Raw genomic sequence first — 24,631 nt, 5'->3', positions numbered from 1 at the left:
ACTGTAACAGAGTGAATGTAGGAGCATGGGACAGCTACATCCAGAGGGAGATGCCCCTTGGAAGAAGCACAGGGATGAGTACAGTCGAGTTCCATATGGAAGGAAGTACAGGAGAAGAGGACGTTGGAGCCCTGGCTTTGAGGGCATGGCAAAGGCAGTGCCTGCAACCCCAGGGGAGCCTCTTTCCTCTTGAGGCTCCTGCTCCCCGTGTTGACCCCTGGGTGGTAGGTGGTGGCCATTAGGTGTGGCCAGCCTGGAGAATGTCTGGCTGTCCTTTCATTGGTCTGCAGTGGAGCCCAAGGGGCTGTTTAGGGAGTTAAATGTGAACTTGAAGGGGAGTCCAGGATATGGCCTGGGGAGCCCTTGGGGCCCCTCCAGGTGAGCCCTTGGCTGGATAGATTTCTGGGTGTGTTAGAGTGCCTGAGACAGGCCTGTCTTCCCTTGGGGGTCCCATAGGTACAGGGGTTCCACCACGCTCATCAATTTTCAACTATAAATTACTGATCCAAAGTAGGAGAATCCCTGTGGAAAGGGGATCCAGGGAACTTGAGGATGGGGGAGGGGCTGAAACCTGAGCAGAAAGGGCTTCCTGTCCTTCCTGTCTTAGCACCTATTATTGGTCATTGATCTGCTGTGAGCTAAGGGAGCTGGAGGGGGTGCTGGGCAGGGGGATGGGGGGAGTCCTTCAAATCAGAAAAAGAGGATTCCCCTAACCAGAGGAAGGGCTGCTGGACTGCAGCGAGGAACACCTGCTGAAGGTGTTGGAGGAACTGCGAGTTGGGCAGCAGGCTCTGAGAAAGATGATTCCACTCCAGGGGCCGCTGCTTTCCTGAGGCTGGCCCAGAGGGGCTGACCTGGAGCCCTGCGTGAGTGAGCCAGGTGCTAAGGGCTGAATTGAGTCCCCCAAAAGGATATGGTAAGGTCCTCACCCCCAGTACCTCACAATGTGACCTTATTTAAAGATAATCATCTTTACAGAGGTAATCAAGTTAAATGAGGTTGTTAGGGTGGTCTGTCATTCAACATGACTGGGGTCCTCCTCAAGACAATAGGAAATTTGGGCCCCAGAGACAGACACATACAGAGGGAAGACAATGTAGACACAGGGGAGAAGATGGCCATCGCCCCGCCAGGGAAGGCCTGAGACTACCAGGAGCCAGAAGCGAGGCCTGGAGCAGATTCCCCTCCCAGCCCACAGAAGGAACCAGCCCTGCCAACAACACCTTGATTTTGGACTCCTAGTCTCCCAAACTGTGAGATGATCATTTTCTGTTACGTGAGCCACCCAGTGTGTGGAGATCTGTTATGGCAGCTGAAGGAAACTGACAACCCCTGATTCATGGGAGGAGCCTGAGCGGTCTTGGCAAATGGACACAGGCAGTGTCCTGGCGAGGGGCTGGGCCGGGGGCAGCTCTGGGGGGTGAAGGCGGAGGTGAGTTGGCAACTTCAGGAGAGGGCAGGGTGGCCTAAAGCCCAGCAGATGACACTCCAGTGACCAGTGAACAACTGTGCTTCCTCAGGAATGAAGGGCTGCAGGTATCTTCCAGGGGGCACCTGCCATGGGAGAGGCAGAGGGGACCATCCTTCTGGGTTGGAACCTGAGGTCACAGTGCCCTTCTTGCTGCCTTGGGTCTAATGAAGAGAGCTGGCAGCTTGTACAACAAGCTCCCACTGAGTGCTGGTCATTAAAGCCACCTTTCTGAAGGACGAGAAGCCAGAAGGGAGCACACAGGGACATGTCTTTGGCTACAGGAACTCCAAGTTCAAAGGAGCCAGGCATGAATCTCCACAGAGCACCAAATGACTGCAAAACCCTTTTCTTAATAATATTTTATTGTCAGTTATAAATATTTTCCATTTGTCCCCTATTTACAACTGCAAAATAGTTTGATATCATACCATCACCTACCAATCAGCATCTTTCTATAAACTCCATGAAAATTGAATAGGAAATAAAAAGCTCTTCTTGGGGGCCCACTAACCTGGTTCCCCAGACTCCAAACAACCCCACGTGGACAGCAGGCAACGTTGCAGCAGGTGCTACACAGTAGCAAAGAGGCAGCCGGAGGTGGCCCCGGTGGGTCAGGACGCCAGGCTCCTCAGGACATTGGTGATGCTCCAGTGCTGGCCCGAGCACTTCTGCAACACCAGCTGGAAGCCGAACTCCAGGTCGCTATTCTCCTGCAGCTCCAGACAGCGCTTAGACTTGCGGTTCTGGATGGGTCCTCCCTAGGGGCCAGGGCAGACAGTGGCGTCAGAGGGCATAGAAGCAACATGCAGAGATTCGGGAGCCTCAGGCCAAGTGGCTGGTGAGGGCTGACATTATCTGTGTGGCCAGATCCCAGGAGGTCAGCATTCCCATGAAACTGCAGGCTCCCCCATCAATGATGTGTTGGTCTCCTCTGGAAGACTGAATATGTGCCATAGCTCTCTTCACAGAGCCCTAGTTCTTCGCTAGGAGAGAACCCTCACCCCTAGGTAGTTCTGTCTACCTAGCTGGGCTGTGGCACACCTGTTTGCACCTACAGCTCCTACCCCAGGGGCTGGGTCTTGTTCCCCACAGCCATTGGCTGGGTCCCCTCTCTGAAAAGCCTAGTTTCTTGGGACAACCCATCATTGGCCTGCATTTGAGCATCACCAGAGGCCTGGGGCTTCCTACTCCTAGCGTACATGCCCCCAATTGGACCTCTGGAGTCATCAGTACTGGTTTCAACCAAAGTCAGCCTCCTGGTTACTGTCTATTAGGCCACTGGGCTCCCTAAGTCCTGACGTGCATGATTTCCCCCCCTGCTACTGATGTTCCAGAATGTTTGTAGCCATTCATACTCAGTTTATGACCCAAAGCCCCTTGATGTTCTGCTCCTCATATTAGCCCTATAGCAGCAAATAGGAAACCCCCAATTTTTGTACTGAAATCCTTTCAGGGCTTGGACTCTTTGGGTTGCTGGCTGCGAGTCCGAGGTGGCAGCCTGGACTGTCTGAGCATCTCTGAGTTACCACCAAACTTGTGCTCAACTAGGCTTTGGCCTCCCAAGCAGGCAGAATTGCTTTGATGGGTGGAGGTCCTTCTAATTGGACCCCTTGTAGCTTAATGGCACTTGAGTATATGGTCAAACTCACTTTTCCCCCAGAACCTATTCCTGTGTTTCTGTCTTAGGTATTTGTGTGAGAAACATGGACATTTTCATTTATTTATCCTTTCAGCATCCAATTAAGCCTCAAGTCCTGGCAATTCTACTTCTCTTGTGTCATGTGACTGTCCCCTTATCCCTTTCCCATCACACTTGCCCTGGTTCAGGCCACCAACTTCTCTCTCCCACTGGGACAACTGTGTCAGCTCCCTAATGGATCTCCCTTCCAACCTCCAGAGGCTAGAGTGGTGATCTTTCTAAAATGCATGTTTGGCCTAAAGGACAAAGTCCAAGCTCCTTAGTGCAGCACTGAAGGCCTCCATGGCTCAGTGCTGCCTTTCTCTCTAGACTCATCTCTGATCCTTCCCCAGCTCCATGACTTTTGCTGCACCCATACCAAATCCCTTGTACTTTTCTGAACCCATTTACGTTAACTCAGGGTTCCTGGACTTTAAGAAAGCTGTGCTCTCTGCTTGGGATTCTTCCCCATGCTCCCATGACAGGCTAAGCTGCAACCATGTATCAAAGCTCAACTCCTCCATTTCCTCCAGGAAGTCTCTACTGCCCACCCATGTCCCACCTCCACTTCCACCTCCTCTTCCACCTCCTCTTCCACCTCCTCATTCTACAAGCTGGGCTGGTGCTCTTCATTTTGTGCCTTTTCCAGCTCACAGTGGGAAGTGCACTGAGAGAGGCAGAGGTGGCAAACTTCTCGAAGGATGTCATCCAAGTCAGCCATGACCATTCCCATAGCAACAACTGACGTCTCAAGACAGTGTTAAGACTTGGTTCTCTACACAATGGGGAAAGGACAGTCTTTTCAATAAATTGCCTGAGAAAATGCAAAAGAATGAAACTAGAGCCCTATCTCTCGCTATATATGAAAATCAAATCAAAATAGATTAAAGACTTTAAGATTAGACTACGAAACTCCTAGAAGAAAACATTGGAGAAACACTCCAGAATGTGGGAAACACTCCAGGACATTGATCTGGGCAACAATTTCTTGAGACAGACCTCAAAAGCACAGGCAACCAAAGCAAAAATGGACAAATAGGATCACATCAAGTTAAAAAGCTTCTGCACAACAAAGGAAACAAAGTAAAGAGATAGCCCACAGAACTAGAGAAAATATTTGCAAACTACCCCTCTGACAAGGGATTAATAACCAGGATACATAAGTTCAAATAACTCAATAGCAAGAAGGCAAAAAATGGGCAAAAGATCTGAACAGACATTCCACAAAAGACTTATAAATGGCAAACAGGTTATGGAAAAATGCTCAATGTCAGTAATTATTGGAGAAATGTAAGCAAAAACTATAATGAATCATCTCACCCCAGTTAAAATGGCTTTAACCAAAAGACAGGCAATAATAAATGCTGGTGAGGATGTAGAGAAAAGGGAACCCTTGTACATTGTTGGTGGGAATGAAAATTAGTACAGCTACTATGGAGAACAGTATGGAGGTTCCTCAAAAAATTGAAAATAAAACTACGGTATGATCCAGCAATCCCATTGTTGGGTATATACTCAAAAGAAAGGAAACCAGCATATTGAAGAGATATCTGCACTCCCATGTTTATTGCAGCACTATTCACAATAGACAACATATGGAATCAACCTAAGTATCCATCAATAGATTAATGAATAAGGAATATGTGGTATATATACAGGATGGAATAATATTTAACCACTAAAAAGAATGAGATTCTGGTTTCACTGTCAAGATGGCTGAATAGGAATAGCTCCGGTCTGCAGCTCTAAGAGAGATCGATGCAGAAGGCGGGTGATTTCTGCATTTCCAACTGAGGTACCTGGTTCATCTCATTCGGACTGGTTGGACAGTGGGTGTAGCCCACAGAGGACAAGCTGAAGCAGGGTGGGCTATCGCCTCAACTGGGAAGTGCAAGGGGTCGGGGGATCTTCCTCCCCCAGCCAAGGAAAGCTGTGAGAGACTGTACCGGCAAGAACAGTGCACTCTGGCCCAGACACTGTGCTTTTCCCATGGTCTTTGCAACTGGCAGACCAGGACCAGGTGCCTATACCACCATGGTGCTGGGTTTCAAGCACGAAACAGGGCGGCTGTTTGGGCAGACACTGGGCTAGCTGCAGGAGTCTTTTGTTTTTTTTCTCAATACCCCAGTGGCACTCTCCTGGAAAGGGGGCTGAAGTCAGGGAGCCAAGTGGTCTGGATCAGTGGGTCCCACTCCCACAGAGCCCAGCAAGCTAAGATCCACTGGCTTGAAATTCTCGCTGCTAGGACAGCAGTCTGAGGTCGACCTGGGATGCTCAAGCTTGGTTGGGGGAGGGGCATCTGCCATTGCTGAGGCCTGAGTAGGTGGGTTTTTAAAATTTATTTTTTATTATTGTATTTTAAGTTCTGAGGTCACGTGCAGAATGTGCAGTTTTGTTACATAGGTATATGTTATGCCATGGTGGTTTGCTGCACCCATCAACCTATCACCTACACTAGGTATTTCTCCTAATAGGTTATTCCTCCCCTAGCCCTCCACTTCCTGACAAGCCCCAGTGTGTGATGTTCCCCTCCCTGTGTCCATGTGTTCTCATTGTCCAACTCCCACTTATGAGTGAGAACATGTGGTGTTTGGTTTTCTGTTCTTTGCTGTTCTTATGATAGTTTGCTGAGGATGATGGTTTCCACCTTCATCCACGTCCCTACAAAGGACATGAACTCATTTTTTATGGCTGCATAGTGTTCCATGGTGTATATGTGACACATTTTCTTTATCCAGTCTATTATTGATGGATATTTGGGTTGGTTCCAAGTCTTTGCTATTGTGAATACTGCTGCAGTAAACATACATGTGCATGTGTCTTTATAGAATGATTTATGATCCTTTGGGTATATACCCAGTGATGGGACGGCTGGGTCAAATAGTATTTCTAGTTCTAGATCCTTGAGGAATGGCCACACTGTCTTCCACAATGGTTGAACTAGTTTACACTCCCACCAACAGTGTAAAAGTGTTCATATTTCTCCACATCCTCTCCAGCATCTGTTGTTTCCTTTTTAATGATCGCCATTCTAACTGGTGTGAGATGGTGTCTCATTGTGGTTTTGATTTGCATTTCTCTAATGACCAGAGATAATGAGCATTTTTTCATGTGTCTGTTGGCTGCATAAATGTCTTCTTTTGAGAAGTGTCTGTTCATATCCTTTACCCAATTTTAGATGTGGTTGTTTGTTTCTTGTAAATTTGTTTGTTCTTTGTAGATTCTGGATATTAGCCCTTTGTCAGATGGACAGATTGCCAAAGTTTTCTCCCATTCTGTAGTTGCATGTTCACTCTGATGGTTTCTTTTGCTATGCAGAGGCTCTTTAGTTTAATTAGATCCCATTTGTCAATTTTGGCTTTTGCTGCCATTGCTTTGTGTGTTTTAGTCACGAAGTCTTTGCCCATGCCTATGTCCTGAGTGGTACCGCCCAGGTTTTCTTCTAGGATTTTTGTGGTCCTAGGTCTTACATTTAAGTCTTTTATCCATCTTGAGTTGATTTTTGTATAAGATGTAAGGAAGGGGTCCAGCTTCAGTTTTCTGCATATGGCTAGCCAGTTTCCCCAACACCATTTATTAAATAGGGAATCCTTTCCCCATTGCTTGTTTCTGTCAGGTTTGTCAAAGATCAGTTGGTTGTAGATGTGTGGTGTTATTTCTGAGGGCTCTGTTCTGTTCCATTGGTCTATCTCTCTGTTTTGGTACTTGTACCATGCTGTTTTGGTTACTGTAGCCTTGTAGTATAGTTTGAAGTTAGTGGGTAGCCTGATGCATCTCGCTTTGTTCTTTTTCTTAGGATTGTCTTGGCTATGCAGGTTCTTTTTTGGTTCCATATGAACTTTAAAGTAGTTTTCTCTAATTCTGTGAAGAAAGTCAATGGTAGCTTGATGGGGATAGCATTGAATCTATAAATTGCTTTGGGCAGTATGGCCATTTTCACGATATTGATTCTTCCCACCCATGAGCATGGAATGTTTTTCCGTTTGTGTCCTCTCTCATGGCCTTGAGCAGTGGTTTGTAGTTCTCCTTGAAGAGGTCCTTCACATCCCTTGTAAGTTGGATTCCTAGGTATTTTATTCTCTTTGTAGCAATTGTGAATGGGAGTTCACTCATGATTTGGCTGTTTGTCTGTTATTGGTGTATAGGAATGCTTGTGATTTTTGCACCTTGATTTTGTATCCTGAGACTGCTGAAGTTGCTTATCAGCTTAAGGAGATTTGGGGCTGAGACAATGGGGTTTTCTAAGTATACAATCATGTCATCTGCAAACAAACAGAGACAATTTGACTTCCTCTCTTCCTATTTGAATATCCTGTATTTCTTTCTCTTGCCTGACTTCCCTGGCCAGAACTTCCAATACTATGTTGAATAGGAGGGATGAGAGAGGGCATTCCTGTCTTGTGCCAGTTTTCAAAGGGAATGCTTCCAGTTTTTGCCCATTCAGTATGATATTGGCTGTGGGTTTGTCATAAATAGCTCTTATTATTTTGAGATATGTTCCATTGATACCTAGTTTATTGAGAGTGTTTGGCATGAAGGAGTGTTGAATTTTATTGAAGGCCTTTTCTGCATATATTGAAATAATCATGTGGTTTTTGTCACTGGTTCTGTTTATGTGATGGATTATGTTGCTTGATTTGTGTATGTTGAACCAGCCTTGCATCCCAGGGATGAAGCCCACTTGATCGTGGTGGATAAGCTTTTGGATGTGCTGCTGGATTCAGTTTGCCAGTATTTCACTGAGGATTTTCACATTGATGTTCATCAGGGATATTGGCCTGAAATTTTCTTTTTTTGTTGTGTCTCTGTCAGGTTTTGGTATCAGGATGATGCTGGCCTCATAAAATGAGTTAGAGAGGATTCCCTCTTTTTCTATTGTTTGGAATAGTTTCAGAAGGAATGGTACCAGCTCCTCTTTGTGCCTCTGGTAGAATTCGGCTGTGAATCTGTCTGGTCCTGGACTTTTTTTGGTTGGTAGGCTAGTAATTATTGCCTCAATTTCAGAGCCTGTTATTGGTCTATTCAGGGATTCAACTTCTTCCTGGTTTAGTCTTGGAAGGGTGTATGTGTCCAGGAATTTATCCATTCCTTCTAGATTTTCTAGTTTGTGTAGAGGTGTTTATAGTATTCTCTGATGGTAGTTTGTATTTCTGTGGGATCAGTGGTAATATCCCCTATATCATTTTTTATTGCATCTATTTGATTCTTCTCTCTTTTTTATTAGTCTAGCTAGTGGTCTATTTTGTTCTTTTTCAAAAAACCAGCCCCTGGATTCACTGATTGTTTGAAGGGTTTTTCGTGTCTTTATCTCCTTCAGTTCTGCTCTGAACTTAGTTATTTCTTGCCTTCTGCTGGCTTTTGAATGTGTTTGCCGTTGCTTCTCTAGTTATTTTAATTTGATGTTAGGGTGTCAATTTTAGATCGTTCCTGCTTTCTCTTGTGGGCATTTAGTGCTATAAATGTCCCTCTACACACTGCTTTAAATGTGTCCCAGAGATTCTGGTATGTTGTGTCTTTGATCTCATTGGTCTCAAAGGACATCTTTTATTTTGCCTTCATTTCGTTATTTACCCAGTAGTAACTTAGGAGCAAGTTGTTCAGTTTCCATGTAGTTGTGCAGTTTTGAGGGAGTTTCTTAATCCTGAGTTCTAATTTGATTGCACTGTGGTCTGAGAGACTGTTTGCTATGATTTCGTTCTTTTGCAATTGCTGAGGAGTGTTTTACTTCCAATTATGTGGTCAATTTTGGAATAAGTCTGATGAGGTGCTGAGAAGAATGTATATTCTGTTGATTTGGGGTGGAGAGTTCTGTAGATGTCTATTAAGTCCCCTTGGTCCAGAGCTGAGTTCAAGTCCTGGATATCCTTGTTAACCTTTTGCCTCACTGATCTGTCTAGTATTGACAGTGGGGTGTTAAAGTCTCCCACTATTATTGTGTGGGGGTCTTAAGTCTCATTTTAGGTCTCTAAGAACTTGCTTTAATAATCTGGGTGCAAGACTTAAAGTCTCCCACCATTATGGTGTGGGAGTCTAACACCCCACCTTTAACGTTAGATCAATGAGAGAAAATTAACAAGGATATCCAGGACTTGAACTCAGCTCTGGACCAAGTTGAACAATGAGAACACATGGACACAGCAGGGAGGGCATCACACAATGGGGACTGTTGGTGGGTGGGGGGCTGGGGGAGGGATAGCGTTAGGAGAAATACCTAATGTAGATGATGGGTTGATGGGTGCGGCAAACCACCATGGCACGTGTATACCTATGTAACAAACCTGCACATTCTGCACATGTACCCCAGAACTTAAAAAAAAAAAAAGAGAGATTGTTATTTGCAACAACATGGATAGAACTGGAGGTCATTATGTTAAGTGAAATAAACCAGGCACAGAAAGACAAATTTTGCATGTTCTTACTCATATTATGGGAGCTAAAAATTAAAAAAAAATTGAATTCCTGGAGATAGAATGATGGTTACCAGAGGCTAAGAAAGGTAGTAGGGAGGAGAGGAAAAAGCAGGGATGGTTAATAGGTACAAAAATACAGTTCAATAGAAGGAATAAGCTCTAATACTAATGCAACAGGGAAACTACAGTTAATAATAATTTATTGTATACTTTAACTAAAAAAGTAGAATTGGAATGTTTCTAACACAAAGAAATGATAAATGGTTGAGGTAAAAGATAATCCAATTATCCTGATTTGATCATTACACATTATATGCCTGTATGACAACATTACATGTACCCCATAAATATATTCAACTATTATGTACCCATTGATGTAGTCTGGATATTTGTTGAATGTGATCCCCAATGTTTCAGGTAGGGCCTGGTGGGAGGTGTTTGGATCATGGGGCTGGATCCCTCATGATGGGCTTGGGTCATCCCCTTGGTGAGACATTGAGCTGTCTCTGCTCTGAGTCTACACGAGAGCTGGTCATTTAAAAGTGTGTGGCACCTCCTCCCACCACTCTTTCTCCTGCCTTCGTCTTGTGACCTGCAAGCTCCCAATGCATCTTCTGCCATGAGCAAAAGCTTCCTGAGGCCCTACCAGAAGCCATGCTTCTTGTGCAGCCTGAAGAACCATGAGCCAATTATACCTCTTTTCTTTATAAAGTACCCAGTCTCAGGTATTTCTTTGTAGCAATGCAAGAATGGCCTAACACATCCATAATAATTAAAAATTTTTTAAAAAAATTTAAGACTAAAAAAAAACTTCAGTTCTTACAATTGTTGAAATGGGCAGTACCTACTATAGTTAACATATACAACCCTATGACTCAACACTTCTATCAGAAACGTTTATACCAAAAACATGCGCATGAATGCTTTCTAGAACACGATTTATAAAACTAACCTGGAGATAACTCAAACGTCCATCAATAGTACACCAGACATACAACTCACGGTATATTCATATAATGGAATCTTATATAGCAACAAAACCAAACTATAGCTATGCTCCATAAGGATAAATCTCACCAATACAATGTTGAGCAGAAGAAGCCAGACAAAATACAAATATTATTCTATTTGTATAAACCTCCCAAACAGGTAAAATAAAGCCATGATGTGAAAGTCAGGATGGTAGTCAGCTCTGGGGAAAAGGGGGTGGGAAGGTGACGGGCAGGAAATCACAAGGCTGTTGCTGGCAGTCCCATTTCCTGAGCTGGGTGATGGAAACCTAGGGATTTGCTTTGTTTTAAACCATGGAGTTGAAAGTGTGTATTTTATACATGTTTCTATATCCATGTTCTTCAATTAAAAAATTGACACAAAAAATCCAGCTCCCTGAGAAGGGACTTTGAGTCACAGCTGAAGGAGGCAGGGACTGAGAAGCAGGGATGCGGGTGGAGGGGACTGTGTATGTGTGTGTTGGGAGGGGATATGGGATTACCGACTTCCTGTGTTGGGGAGATGGCCCAGCAGATCACACCAACCTATTCAGAAGCATTCACACAAATAAAGCAAGATCCCTCCTGCTATGCCTCACACCCCAGGGCCCCCCCTGGGGAGAGCAGTGATTCAGTGTACTCAACAGCACAGAGACCAAAGAATAAAGGGGAAACTGAAACAGCAGCTGCTGGGGCCCACCGGTTGCCAGGGAGAAACCTGCAGGCTCGGCCTCTGAACGGGGCCCTTGGACAAGCCTAGGAAGGGCCCTGGAATCCCCATGCTGAAAGAGACCTCCAAGGCCAGCCTCTCGCTCTCACATGCCGAATGGCCTCTGTGGCCATGGGGCCCTTCAGCTCTGCTTGGCACCTCCAGGGAGAAGGATCTCACCCCCTCTCAAATATGCAGTCTTCCCCCAGCTGCTCACCCTTGGAGGATGCTCCTCCCACTGAGCTAAAATCCTTGTCTTGAGCTCCCCTGAGGCTTCCCCAGCGGCCTGTTTTTCCTCCACACCTTCCCTTCCAGCAGGGGAGGTGAGGCCTGCATCTCCCAGTTTTTCCCAGCATTTCCAGGTTTAACTTTCCCAGTTCCTGGTGGGACAATTTTGTATAATTTTCCAAACTGGTTGCCCTCCTTTGAACAAGCTCTGGCTAATTTCTGTCCCTCAGGACTGACCACAGCGCCCAGGGTCACTGCCTCATTTACACTGGACAAGAGGCCCCTTCAATATAGCCAAGGAATTGGGGCCACATGGTACTCCTGATCCTGATAGGTGTGAAGCACAGCCTCGAGTTGTCTTCTCAAACCGCGGTCCACCTTTGGTGCCCATCCTGTCCCTTAGAGGCTAGACTTTTAGGCCCAGAGGCATCCCCTGTGCCAGTTGCTCCAAGCAAGGCCAGACCATTGCTCCATGGCCCACATTTCCTTAGCTTCTGTGTAAAACCCTATGGCCTGGGCATATCTGCTGCCCACACCCAGGCTGGGCTGTGTTGCTGATGCTTCTTGAACAGATCTGTGGCCAGTTCCCTGGCCCTGCCACAGTCCTGCCAGCCCAGTGGTCTGTCTTCCCCACCACGCTGGGAGAAGCATGCAGGCAGGGGACCAAAACCAGGCCCGCTCCCTAATTTGCAAGATCTGTTGGCGTTTCTGGAGCCAGGTAGAAAGGGAAGAGTGCTGAGCTAGGATGCTGAGGACACAGCTGCTTTCCTGGCGGTCAGCTATGTGGCCTGGGCAAGCCTCTCCCCGCTTCTGGTTTCATTGTCTGCAGGCCCAGATGGTCATTTCTGTCCTGATTCCTGGAAGGATGAGCAGAGGACTGATAGGAATCCCTTGATCAGCTATAAAACATACGGATCAGAGGATCAGGTTGGGGGCTGTGACCAAAGCGCACAACAAACAGGCCCAGACCAAGTGCCGCTACCCACTCAGCTGAAGATTCTGGCTGCTCTGCTCATCCTTGGGGCCGGCCCAGGCCTTGCCAACAGCGAGGTGCTGTGCAGACCCCAGACCACCGACTCTTGGAGAAACACGTCCCACACAGACACCACAGCCCCTTCTTTGCTTGCCTTCCAAGGGGCACCTTGCCAAGGTCCAGAGAGGAAGGCAGGAGCAGAGGTCTCTGAGACATAAAGCATCCTGCAGAGACTCCCATCTGACATTTCCCAGGCCCGGCCCCGGCCCAGCCACAGCCTCAGCACCCTAGAGACTAGAAGTGTGGTGACCCTGGGCATTGGCTGCCTGAAGAGATGTGGGAGGGATGGATCACAGCCAAGAGTGGGGTTGGGAGAGGCGGGTGGATGGGACACAACCCCCATGAGAATATCTGAGCCTGTCAGGGAGGGTGGAGTATGAGGCCAGGAGAGCTCCCTTCCCTGGAGGCTGGGAGGGGAGAGTCCTCTAGAACTGGTAGTAAGGCCACGGTGGGGCATCACTGAGCAGAGCCCTGACCTGCTCCCTGGGAACACATCTGGGATATGGACAGAGGGGCCAGGCCACCCTTTGATGCTGGAGATCTTTAACAAAAATTGTAAAAGGTTAAAAAGTTTAAAACTTGCTTAAACTTTTAAAACAGAGATAGCACTGGCCACCAGCACTGTCTTCCTCCTGTCCCCCTTCTTGACCTCAGCCTCTTTCAGTGAACAGACTCTTTCTTCTTCTCTCGGAAAATTTCATGCACAAACATTGCAAAGAAGCCTTCCTTTCCCACACTCAGTGCGTTCCTGGGAAGTTCAGCACCGTGGGAGCAGCCTCGTGTTTTACTAACTGTACTTCCGCCTGCAGGTTCTGCAGCTGAGATGAGAGGAATAACAACTATCACTTATTTACCATTTGCCTAGTACTATGCCAAATGTTTTACATGCCCAATTCCAGGTCTTCCTGACAAAAGCCCTGAGAGGCAGAGAGAATAATTATCCCCATTTTACAGGCTTGGAGACTTGTCCAGAGTCACGTGGTCAGTAAATGAGTAGTAAGTAGTGGCAGGCTGGGAACCCAGGGGGTCTGCCCCCTTTATGTTCCTCACTAGGATGGTGGCCAGCCCCAGCCCTTGCCTATCACAGTGGTGGTGAACTAGACTGAGGGAGCTGGTGCTGCTCCAGTGCCTAGGGTGGAGAAGGGTCACCTCAGCGAGCTTCAAAATTAGGTGTTTCCTCTGAGGGCCCTCTGCAGAGACACTATTCATTAATCCTTCCATCCATTCAACAAATATTTAATGAGTGCCTACCATTCTAGGCCACTGAGATATATCAGTGACTAAACAGAAAAAGATCTTTGCTTTTGTAGAGACTATATTCTAGGAGGGAAAGCAGAAAAATAAATTCCAAAGCATGCGAGAAGGTGATAAGGTTGTATACAAAAATGTAGACAGGGAAAGAGGCTAAGGGGTGGTGGTGAGCTGGAGGCAGACGGCAATTGTAAGGGGCGGCCAGGGAAATCGTCAATCAAAATTGAGATCTCGGCAAGGACAAGAAGGAGGGGAGGTGGCGGCCCAGGGCAGAGGTGGGGGAGTCGTGGGCCCCGAGCTTGGGGTTAGCGGGAGGAGATGAGGTCCAAGAGGTGCAGGGAAGTGGATAGGGCCTTGTGGCCACTGAACAGACTTTGGCTTTTTATTTTTTTGAGATGGAGTCTCACTCTGTCACACAGGCTGGAGTGCAGTAGCAGGATCTCGGCTCAGTACAGTCCCGGGTTCAATTGATTCTCCCGTCTCAGCCTCCCAAGTAGCTAGGATTACAGGCATGCACTATCATGCCTGGCTAATATTTGTATTTTTAGGAGAGACGGGGTTTTGCCATGTTGGCCAGGCTGGTCTCGAACTCCTGACCTCAGGTGATCTGCCTGCCTCAGCCTCCCAAAGTGCTGGAATTACAAGCAAGACTTTGGCTTTTACTCTGAATGACAGGGCCAGCCATTGCAGAATCTGACTGACAGGTTAACCAGGCCACTCTGGGTGGTGCTGTGTTGGGCACAGAGCATTGGAGGAAGGAAGGAAGAAGGGACACATGTTAGCCGACTTCTGTCCTCACTCCCAGGGTCCAACCTGCAGCCTCCGGGCTGGTCTCATGGCTCTAGGCTGGGGCCTCATGCAGAGACCTGGGCTGGCCCCTCCCTCTGTGGAGGGCACAGTCACTTGGTTCACCAGCCCTGTCATCTGTATTATTTGTATAATACTACAACTACATAATCTGGAAACACACAATACTTTTAATTAGAGAATTTAAATAAGGGCAATTAAACCTGGCAGGAGAGAAGCCGTAGCACACAGAGAACTTAATTGGAATGAAAACCAAATTAAATATGGAAACAGCAGCTAGAAGAAAAAAATCAAATTTGAATGTATAGAATTTCAAAGGCTAATAATAATTCCTAGAGCCAGGTTCCCTCCTCCCAGCCTAATTCCTCCTCCTTCTGGGCCTCTCAGGAATAGGAACTGGAAAAGCATGAACAGGAGCAAAGAACCTAGGACTCTGTGCCCCGCCTTGGCCACATGACCCCAGGAAAATGGCTGAGCCACTCTGGGCTTCAGTCTTCTCACTTGCAAAAGGAGACAGAGCATGCTGGGGCACTCAATTTGTGTCTCAACATAGAGAACTGTGTGTAGACTGGGGCATGTGGAAGCCACAGTCCATGAGCCTCTTGGGCACTGAGGAGCAGATCCCAGGTTATTACACAGCCAAGCACCTCTCTGCCTCAGTTTCCCAAGTGTGTCTATGGTGCCTACGTGTGGTACATACTGGCCTGTTCCTCCTGGAATGTAAGAGTTAGAGTCACCTGGAGGCTTGTTAAACTATAGATCACTGCCCCTCTCACTTCTGATTCACTAGGTCTGAGATAAGGCCTGAAAATATGCCTTTTAAAGTTCCCAGGTGCTGTTGCATTGGTGGTGGTGGTCTGGGACCACACTTTGAGACCACAAGCTATGACCCCCTTTCAGGAAAGGGCTGGGCCCAACTGGTCACTTGCACCCTGAGGTGGAACATCTGGAGTATTTGTGTTAAGCTCAGGCTGGTCTTACTTTTGCAATTAAGGAGTTCACAAGGACACTGTGTGTGTACTAGCTCGTGTATTCCAAATACTTCTCTGCTTATTCCCATTCCACTTTCCTTTTTAATTAATTTTCCACGGGCAAGCAGCCCAGTGGGTTTTTGGCTTTAAGCATGGTGAGCTCAGGATTTTCTAGGTTAAGTAGTTAATGATTAGTAATCAAATACTTCAAAGCATATGTGGGACGTTACAGCTAGTTAAAGAAACCCTGAGATTAAGTCTTTTTTTTGGTAAAGTGGTCTTTTTGTATTATGAATACTCAACACCTGATTTACTAGTAAAGACTTTCGTGTTTTTTTTTTTTTTTTTTTAAGTACTTGGGTGTTCTCTTAGTCTCACCTTTGCCTAAGTGAGATTCTGCCCGGGGCTTGTTGTGTGAAGGGCCCCTTGGACTGAAGATGGGGTAACAGGAATATCAAGTGCAAAAGCACAGGTGGAGAGGGGTTATGGAGACAGCAGGATGGCTGGAGGGAGTTTGCTGAGGAGGTAGGGATCCAGCCAGTCCACACATATTTGCAACAGGCTCAGCAGGGAGGCCCCAGCCCCAAACTCTCATTGCAGCAATCCACGGGTTTTCCAGAGGCAGGACAAGGGACCATGGTATGGTGGTTTAAAGCATGGACCCCAGAGGCAGGATTCCCAGATCTGATTTTTGACAAATGACTTAATCTCTCCATGCCTCAGTTTCCTCCTCTGTAAAATTGGGGATAATTATAGTAAGTACCTTATAGCACTATCATAGGGATTAAGTAACATTTATAAAACAGAGTAGTGCAGGGCACATAGTAAACACCGTATAAATGTTTGAGCAGTACATTTGAAAATCTCACCCAGGTCTGGGTAGTGGGGAGCGGAGCCATCACACCTAGTCCTGGTCCCTGATATCTGTGGGCTGAGGGAGAGGAGGGAAGTGCTGACTTCCATAAACCAAAAATAACTAATAGCACATCCAAGGCCTAAACGAAGCTTTGTCAGTTCCTCAAAACTGGACAGTTCCACACTTGTTCCTTCATATGACATGGAAATGAAAGGCTGTTTTATTCTGGAGCCATAATGAAATAATTATTGTCTTTTCTTTTCAATACAAAGGGTTCTCGAAGTTGGACTTGCTGATAGCACTTGGGGATTGGAGCAGGAGAAAGTCAAGGACTCCTCCTCCTCCTCCAGCGTGGGGAAATTCTTTGGCAGAATTAGTGGTGTTCCCCGGGAAATGCGCTCTGCAAATAGATTCGTCTTTGCGTGCGTTACTCATCTTGCATCAAATTATCAAATGAGACCTCACAAATCAGAGCCAATTGTCCCTTGACATGCAGCTTTGGCTAGGGGCTCAGTCTCTTCCGGGAAGTCTCATCTAGTCTTGAAAATTTCTCCTTTCCTGGCATTAACAGACATCTCTGTGGCTATCCGCAATGTTCCCCACTTGGAAAATGCATCAGTGCTGCTCTGAGAATGAAGCAAGCACAGGGGGCTGGGGTGTAGTGTCTGCCCTGCATGCCCTTGAACTCCAAGCTCGGCCTCGCCAATGTTCCCGCCAAAGAACCCAGTCTGAGGGCAACATGAAATACAGTCTCAATACCTTGAGATTTCATCAGATCCTCCTGTTTTTAAAAATACTCATTTAAATTTGCACTCCACTTCATGCAATATGCATATCTGTTTTGGTATAAAATATTTCCACCCTCTGGCTGGGCGCGGTGGCTCACGCTTGTAATCCCAGCACTTTGGGAGGCCGAGGCGGGCGGATCACGAGGTCAGGAGATCGAGACTACAGTGAAACCCCGTCTCTACTAAAAATACAAAAAATTAGTCGGGCGTGGTGGCGGGCGCCTGTAGTCCCAGCTACTCGGCGAGGCCGAGGCAGGAGAATGGCGTGAACCCGGGAGGCGGAGCTTGCAGTGAGCCGAGATCGCTCCACTGCACTCCAGCCTGGGTGACAGAGCAAGGCTCCGTCTCATTAAAACAACAAAAAAAAATCCTACATAATGCATGTCTGTGTACCGCAGGTGGGATGCGCCACCACCTAAAAGTGTTCACTGTAGGAACTGGGGATTTTCCAGCTAAGCAGGACTCTTGGACTATTAATATGAAATGTTTTTGAAATACTGTTATATGACACTTTTTTTCTTCAGTGAGCATGCATGCATCCGAGGACAGTCACTGAGGTAGGATTTTGTTCATCTTTGGGGCTCCCACAAACCTAGCTCAAGACCTTGTACACAAGGGAGCCTTTGGTTAAGATTTGTGAATTTTTTAAAAAGACTCCTTCATTTGATCAACAGCATGCTGGGTGCCGCCTCTGTCTCTGGCTTTTCATTAGGTGCTGGAGATACTGAAGTGTGAGACACAGTCCTGCCCTCTAGTCTGTTGGCTGATGGAAGAAGAGAGGGACATGGGTGGAAATAATGGGTAAATGATGCCATAAAGTGTGATTAAGAGTGTCATTCTCAAATTTGTGATGCTTTGTATTCAGACTGGCCCAGTGAGAATTCTAGGTGGAAAAAACTCTTCTCAGGGTTTGCCATCTAACTTCGGGAGCTTAGAATTACAGAATTTCAGGGTCCATAAGCCCTTAAAATCACCCAGCCCAACTCCATTGACAGCTGTAGAGCCTTTGACAACCTGCTGATGGTCCCCTGAACTCACCACCTGCCCAAGCCATCAGCCTCATCGCCAGCTCTATGAAGAAGCAGCTCAATAAATTGCTCCTGATTTCCCCCTGCTGGTCCTCCCTCAGGGCTACACAGGACAACCCTGCTGGGCCCTTGCACAAGGCAGCCCTTCAGAGATCTGCAGGTAGAACACTGACATTTCTGAGCAATTTCTGGTCTTAAATAGTCCTCAATCCTTTAGCCATGCATTTAGACATATAGATGGACTTTCAGAAAGTGGGAGCTTGGAGGACCACATCATAACAACAGCCTTCCCAAAGCAAGAATCTCTTCAATAACATATTTGAACAGAGGACTTCCTCTAACATTAGGCTATTACAAACCATTCAAAGGAATGATGGTAGTTGCAGGTGGAGAGGTGGCCTTGTTACTACTGAGAGTCAGTCCTCTGCTTTGCTTGACAAGTATCCTGCCACAAAGTTCTTCTCTGTAGTGACCTGATATTTGCCTCTTCCCTCTCCCTCCACTGGTCCAGGGGTCATTGACCAAATGCCTCTTTTTTTCACAGAAATCCATCACTGAATCCCAGAATCCCCCAAATCTCAGTATGGAGGCTACTCTCAGAAGGTTGAAAGACATACATTTAATGCATATGAATTTATCATCCCAGTAGGTAGGTAGTTTTAGAAGTGCTTTAATCCTGGAGGAATCACAAACAGGAAAAAATCACTGAAGGCAACAACTGCCACTTCTAATATTGTGAAGTTTTGTCATGTGCTGATGCAGGAGACATCAGCTGTTTAGAGAGGGTGTATAGCTTGAGGGAGGCAATTCTGCCTGCCCACCAAATGTTCTCAAACACAGGGCTGGCAATGGTCCTGTATTGAGAACCACTCCACCGCCCAACTACCATCATCTAATCCATCATTGTGTAATAACCTGCTGAAATGTCTCTCAAAGTCCTCCCTGATAGCTGCATGTCCCCACACCCCTGTGGCAACCAAGTCCTCCTATCTCTTCCTGGGACAATGAAACAGTCTCCTCCCTCACTTGCTTCCCTGTTTCCAGCCTCTTTCCTTCTGATCCACCCTGCTTTCAGCTGCCAGGGGGATTTTGCACACCCCACCATGGAAATCTACTACTTAAGAACATTCCCCATTCCTTCCTTCTGCTTTTAAGGTGAAGTCCACCTCCTTGGTATGGCTTTCAACAACCACCATTATCTGCTCTACATGACTCTAAGTCTTATCTCCTACTTGTCCCATCAAAAACTCTAAATTCTGCACACACCAGACAATGGATTCCTACTCCTAAAATATGCTCAGCTATTTCATGCCTTTGCCCAAGTGAGCCTCTACTTGGGATGTTCTATGCTTGGAAACTGTCTCTACAACCTTTATGATATAAATCAAACAAGCCTCCTACGTGAAGCCATCTCTGAGTTCTGCAGACCAAGTCGGTCATCCCAGGCTCTCAGAACACAGCACATCCCTCGGTTTCTGTTCTCATCATTTGGTTCCATTGTGTTTACATGCCCATGAGCTCCTTGAGGGCAGAGGCTCTGCCTGATTTATATCTGCATTCCTCCTGTCCAACCCCCAAGCTCAATAAATGTTTGATGAATGACTAAAGGAAAGACTGTTCATCATTGGAAAATTGCTCATCAGAGTCCTGCACATCAGCGTTGCCAAGAGATGTTTTCATCAAAGGTGGTTTCTCAGTGTCAGTATCTAACACTGTCCTGGTTCAGCCTGAAGTATTGGAAATTCAGAAGAGCTTGCAGGGGTTAGAGGAAATGTATTTTATTTGTTAAGCAGAAAATCAGGGTATGAGATAGAACACTAAGATATGCAAATGCCTATCTTCTTGGTTGGAGAACTTGGGAAAACACACTAGATTATTTTAAAATTAATTCAGCCTGAGTGTCTGTGGAGCTTAAATGTGGTCCTCAGGAGAATAAATAGTGCATAATGTGAAACCAGAAAGGAGATTTGAAATGCACCCAGTAAAAGCTCCTTTCAGCCCAACGTCAGTACCAGAACATTCTAGTTGGTAGGATCTGAATGCAATTTGCAAAGATTAAAACCTGTTGCAAGAAAATTAGCCCAAGCACAAGACTTTAATCATTTAAGAGGCTCCTGGCTTCTTCAGGCCTTGTCGACAGCGACTCCTCACCAATGAGGGCTTAAGGAGAGATTCCAGGTCACTTGATAAATATTGATCATTTTGCAGTAAGCAAAACTTTCACATATATTAATTATTAAATAGCAAGTCAGAGTGGCTGCTCTGGGTCTGCAAACTAGGAATTCAAAAAGAGTATTTCCAAACAGTTCCGTTTTGTAGAAGGATCAAATATATGGTTGCCAAAGCACTCTGGGGAGTTTTAATTAGACATACGCCAAAGTGGCTGAAAACTGCCCAGTCACTGAAGAGCTGTGTGCCGCAGATGCCTGTTTTGTTGATTGCTATGTCTGTTTAAACAGGAATTGTGTGGGGCTGCCTTTTCAAGCCATGCCCTGGGATAAGGGAAGGAAGGAGCTGGAACTTGGGGTGACTTTGCCTCAAGGCTGCCCATTTTACAACGTTTCCTTCTCTGCCATAGCCAGGATGGACAGACAAGATGGGAGGAGTGGGGAGCGCTGGCCACAGCCCCAAGGCATCTAGGTGTGCACAGGAGATGAGGCTGAGTTACTCCAGTGGGGACCTCAGAGCATGGGTGGGAAGGATTTTGTGAGGGCTGGAAAGAGGGTAGAAGTGTCTGGGTGCAGGTCTTGGATGTCAAAGCAGCCTGGGCTTCAGATTCAGCCAGTGAATCTACCACTCTCAGGCCATGTGATCTTGGAGGGTGACTTCATCTCAATGTCTCATGTTGGAGGTGCGCTTGCTGTGCTGTTAACATCAAACTGAATAAGGCTGAACACAAAAGCTGAGGCTCACAGGCAGAGGAGTCTGAAGAGGGCTGGATGCTTACTTCAGTTCAGGAATACCCATGTCTGGATGACACCAAGTCCCCAGGGCTGCAAGTGCCTGTCTGGGCTGTGGCTTCCAGGGGCTATTCCAGGACAGCCCAGAGGCCACTGCTCATCCTCCTCCTGCAGTAATCTGAAGCAGTACTCTTGTCGATTAGAGGACTCCTGGTGATGCCTGTCAACATTTCCAGCCCACACCACCAAAGCTGAGCCCCCAGGATTGGCCTTAGAGCCTGTGCTAAGAGGAGACTTTGGGGGCTGACGCAGGCCATGAAGACCCCGGGGTCATGGAGGAGAGAGAGGAAGAAATGGCTAAACCTTCAAACTGCGTCTCAATCTCCTGCTAACTCTTCATCCTGCTTCTTTCCTTTTCTAGTATCTCTCCTAATCTAGCTTCACAATCCCTGCCGGAGGGGGCTTTCAAAATCCAAGACCTAAACATGACCTGGGGTTACATATCCTCATCTCCCACAGAACCAAATCCACCAGGCCCTGTGGCCTCCAGGCCTGGCCCAGTTGCCCTTCCAGACTCTTCAGCTGCTCCCCACTGTGCCCTCCAGGATCGACCACCCCTGACTCCCAGCAGCGCCCTGAGCATGGCCTGCTTTTGGTGTCTCACAACTTTCACACATGCTGTTTCCTCTCCCTGGAATGCCCTTCACTCCTTCCAAAGAGACCAGGCTCCCAGGTTCTTAACATTCATTCCCAGTTAAGTACATTGTCTCCTGAGAAGCCACCAGCCCTGCCCACCCCTAGCTGCACCACCACCAACTTCCTGCACGGTTCCATTCACAGACAGCAGGGCAAGCTGAACCTAGAGGCCCAGCAGGTGTGGCTGAGGGCAGTAGAAAATGGTCCCTTGTGACCTCTATAGACTCTGAAGACAGTCTCAGGCATGAAGCCCATTTCGCCCCAGCAAAGTCAGCCCCACTCACCTCCACGGAGCCCGGAATATGCACTCAGGACCCTGTTGTCTCCAACCTACAAGCCTACCTTGCACCTAGCCCGACTTGAGAAACAACGGCCATCCCTCACCGGGCATATACCTAACTGTCCTTCCACACCACACACCCCAGGCCTCCCTCTGCCTCTCAACTTGAAGGAGGAAAGGAGGGAAATGTAGTCCCATCCTCTGGCCCCTGAGCTGGAAATCTGGCAGAGGAAAGTGATGAAGGCTTCTGCCAGGCACAGTGTCGAATCAGCAACAACTCCCAGCCGGGGCATCTGGTGTTTCCACAGAGAGGGAGGTGGGACGATGAACACCCTGTGTCTCAAGCCTCAGCCCTGACCTCTGGCCTTCTCCCATGTGGCCACTTCCAACATAGCTTTAGTGATGAGAAGTAAGAGAGAATTTGAACTATTTCATAAATAATGACCAACATGAGCACCTTGGGCATGTTCGTTAACTTCTCTGTGACTAAGTTTCCTCATCTATGAGGTCAGATTGTACCTATCACATCTGGTTGTGGTGAGGATTAAATGAGTTAATATATGCCTGACACATAGTAAGTACTGTATGAATATTAGCTGTTATTCCTATTGGGATAGAACTTTACAGTTTACAGCACATGTCAAAGGTTACATAGACAGGAAGGAGCAGGAGCCATGAGTCCTTTGCATGAGTTCCCTTTCATTGAACCCCCCACACTTTGCAGGGTGAGCTGGGACTCACAGAGCTGCCACCTGCATCCTCCACCTGCCCTCGGAAATGCTCCCATTTGGCTCCTGGGCTCCTCTCCACCATCTGTTTTCCTGTGTTCACAAAGCCCTGGTTTAGGCTCTTGGTTCTGCTTCCTAACTAGCTCCTAAGTCCATGACCTTGTTTTGAACTTCCAGCTCAGTATTGACATTCATCGTTTATTTAGGACCTAAGAGTCTCTGTAAGTCCTCTAGTTCTGCACACCCAGACCACAGTCAAAGGTGCCCTATGCCCATAGAATATGATGTAGCTGGGACTCTCCTTACCAGCACCCTTGCTACAGGGAGAGTAACTGGATGCCAGGATTGGAATCAAGGTATAGCCAGCTTCCAAAGCTCCTTGCAGTGCCCCCAGCAGCTTCCATCCTCAGCAGGGGAGAAGCAGCTTGCCAGGAGGATGGAGTCAGGGACTCCTGCCACTCAGTCCCATGAATACAGTTGTTCCCTCCCGAACTTCCCTGGGAGTGTCCACCATGTACAGCACCCAGGCAGCCCTGAGGCTCCACAACCCCATGGGCTCCCTCACTTCCTGTTATTAACACTTTACCTGCTCCACCTGGGAGGCAGGCATCCCTATCTGTGGGTGAAAACGGATCCTACCTTAGCAGATTCCCTGGTGACTAGGAGACCTCTGGGCAGAAGCAGAAGTTCTCCTCAAAGCTAGGCATCTAGATCCTTGGCCACCATTCTATAATGGGAGCTACTAGGGGCGCGTGAAGAGCAGGAAGTCAAATATAGGCCCCTGAATTAAGAGTTACATAATAAAGGAATGTCCCACGGTCACTAGTGTGAGGACTGCCTTTCGTCAAATGGCCCCAAGATGCTGTCCGGCAAGGAAACCTCTTCTCCCAGAGTGACCCAATACTGCGTGGAAGGCAGAGGGTGTTGCAGATCAGAGACCCAGCACTGTCTACACCTGGGAGACTGGGGGCTCCATCTCATGAGCAGAGGCTTGTATAGGAGAAACGTGAAGGTTTAAAGTCAGAAAGACCCGAGTTTATATCCCAGCCCCACCTCTAGCTGTGAGACTCTGGGCAGGGGACTCCCATCTCTGAGCCTCAGTTTCCTTATATCTAAAAATTAAGTACAATAATAAATTCATTATAATAAAACAACAATAATAAACTCCCTCAGAGCCAATATCACAGGGATCAATAGTTAACACATGAGACCCACAGCATATGGTAATTTGATCAGCAAATCCCTGAGAAGCAAAGCAGCCTGGAGCCACAGCCTCACTACTGCCAGTCTCTCTCTCCTTCCCCTTCCCCTCTCCTCCATCACCTCCCTGGCCCCTGAGGCCACTCTCCTGGTTTTCCACCACGGCTGCCGCTGTGCCCGGGCTCTGGGGCTGTTACCTGAGAGAACTGCCAGTGAAGCTTCATCCTCTTGGCTTTGGCGTAGCTGCACTCGATGAGCCGGGGCCGGCTGTTGACGTCCACCAGGCATCGGTTGTCATCGTCATCCACGGTGGGGCTCAGAATGCCCACATGGATCTGCTGACTGCTCGTGTAGTACACGTTCTGGGGGCGGAGGGAGGGAGAGAGTGTGGATAAATGCCAATGGCCACAGAGACAGGAAGCTAGGTGGTGATTCTTCCAGGCAGCTGGCAGAGAGGCCACACTTAGGGAAGACCCTGGAGTCTTCACATCCAGTGGCCTTCAGATTATTTTCTATTGCAATGGACAAGAAGAAACCCTTTTACATTATGATCCGGTATAGTGTCTGGTCCACCTGTATAACTACAAGAAATAAAACACCCTTATATA

General features: G+C 47.2%; 1 protein-coding gene across 2 annotated transcripts in view; it reads right to left on the bottom strand.

Moving 5' to 3' along the window:
• Nucleotides 1-1,815: 1,815 nt before the first annotated feature.
• GALNT18 (polypeptide N-acetylgalactosaminyltransferase 18) overlaps nucleotides 1,816-24,631 on the bottom strand; it is a 351,559-nt gene continuing 328,743 nt past the window's right edge. For both annotated transcript variants that reach the window (XM_055282415.2, XM_055282416.2), the window contains 2 exons: nucleotides 24,221-24,385; nucleotides 1,816-2,229 (listed from right to left, as the gene is read on the bottom strand). In XM_055282415.2, the coding sequence (XP_055138390.1) occupies nucleotides 2,083-2,229; nucleotides 24,221-24,385 (312 nt within the window). In that variant the 3' untranslated portion in view covers nucleotides 1,816-2,082. The remainder of the gene's footprint in view (nucleotides 2,230-24,220; nucleotides 24,386-24,631) is intronic.

Source organism: Symphalangus syndactylus, chromosome 6 (assembly GCF_028878055.3).
Source record: "Symphalangus syndactylus isolate Jambi chromosome 6, NHGRI_mSymSyn1-v2.1_pri, whole genome shotgun sequence".
In the NCBI taxonomy this organism is placed as follows: Eukaryota; Metazoa; Chordata; class Mammalia; order Primates; family Hylobatidae; genus Symphalangus; species Symphalangus syndactylus.
Note: the sequence above shows the minus strand (reverse complement) of the source record. Positions and strands in the feature narration are given on the sequence as shown.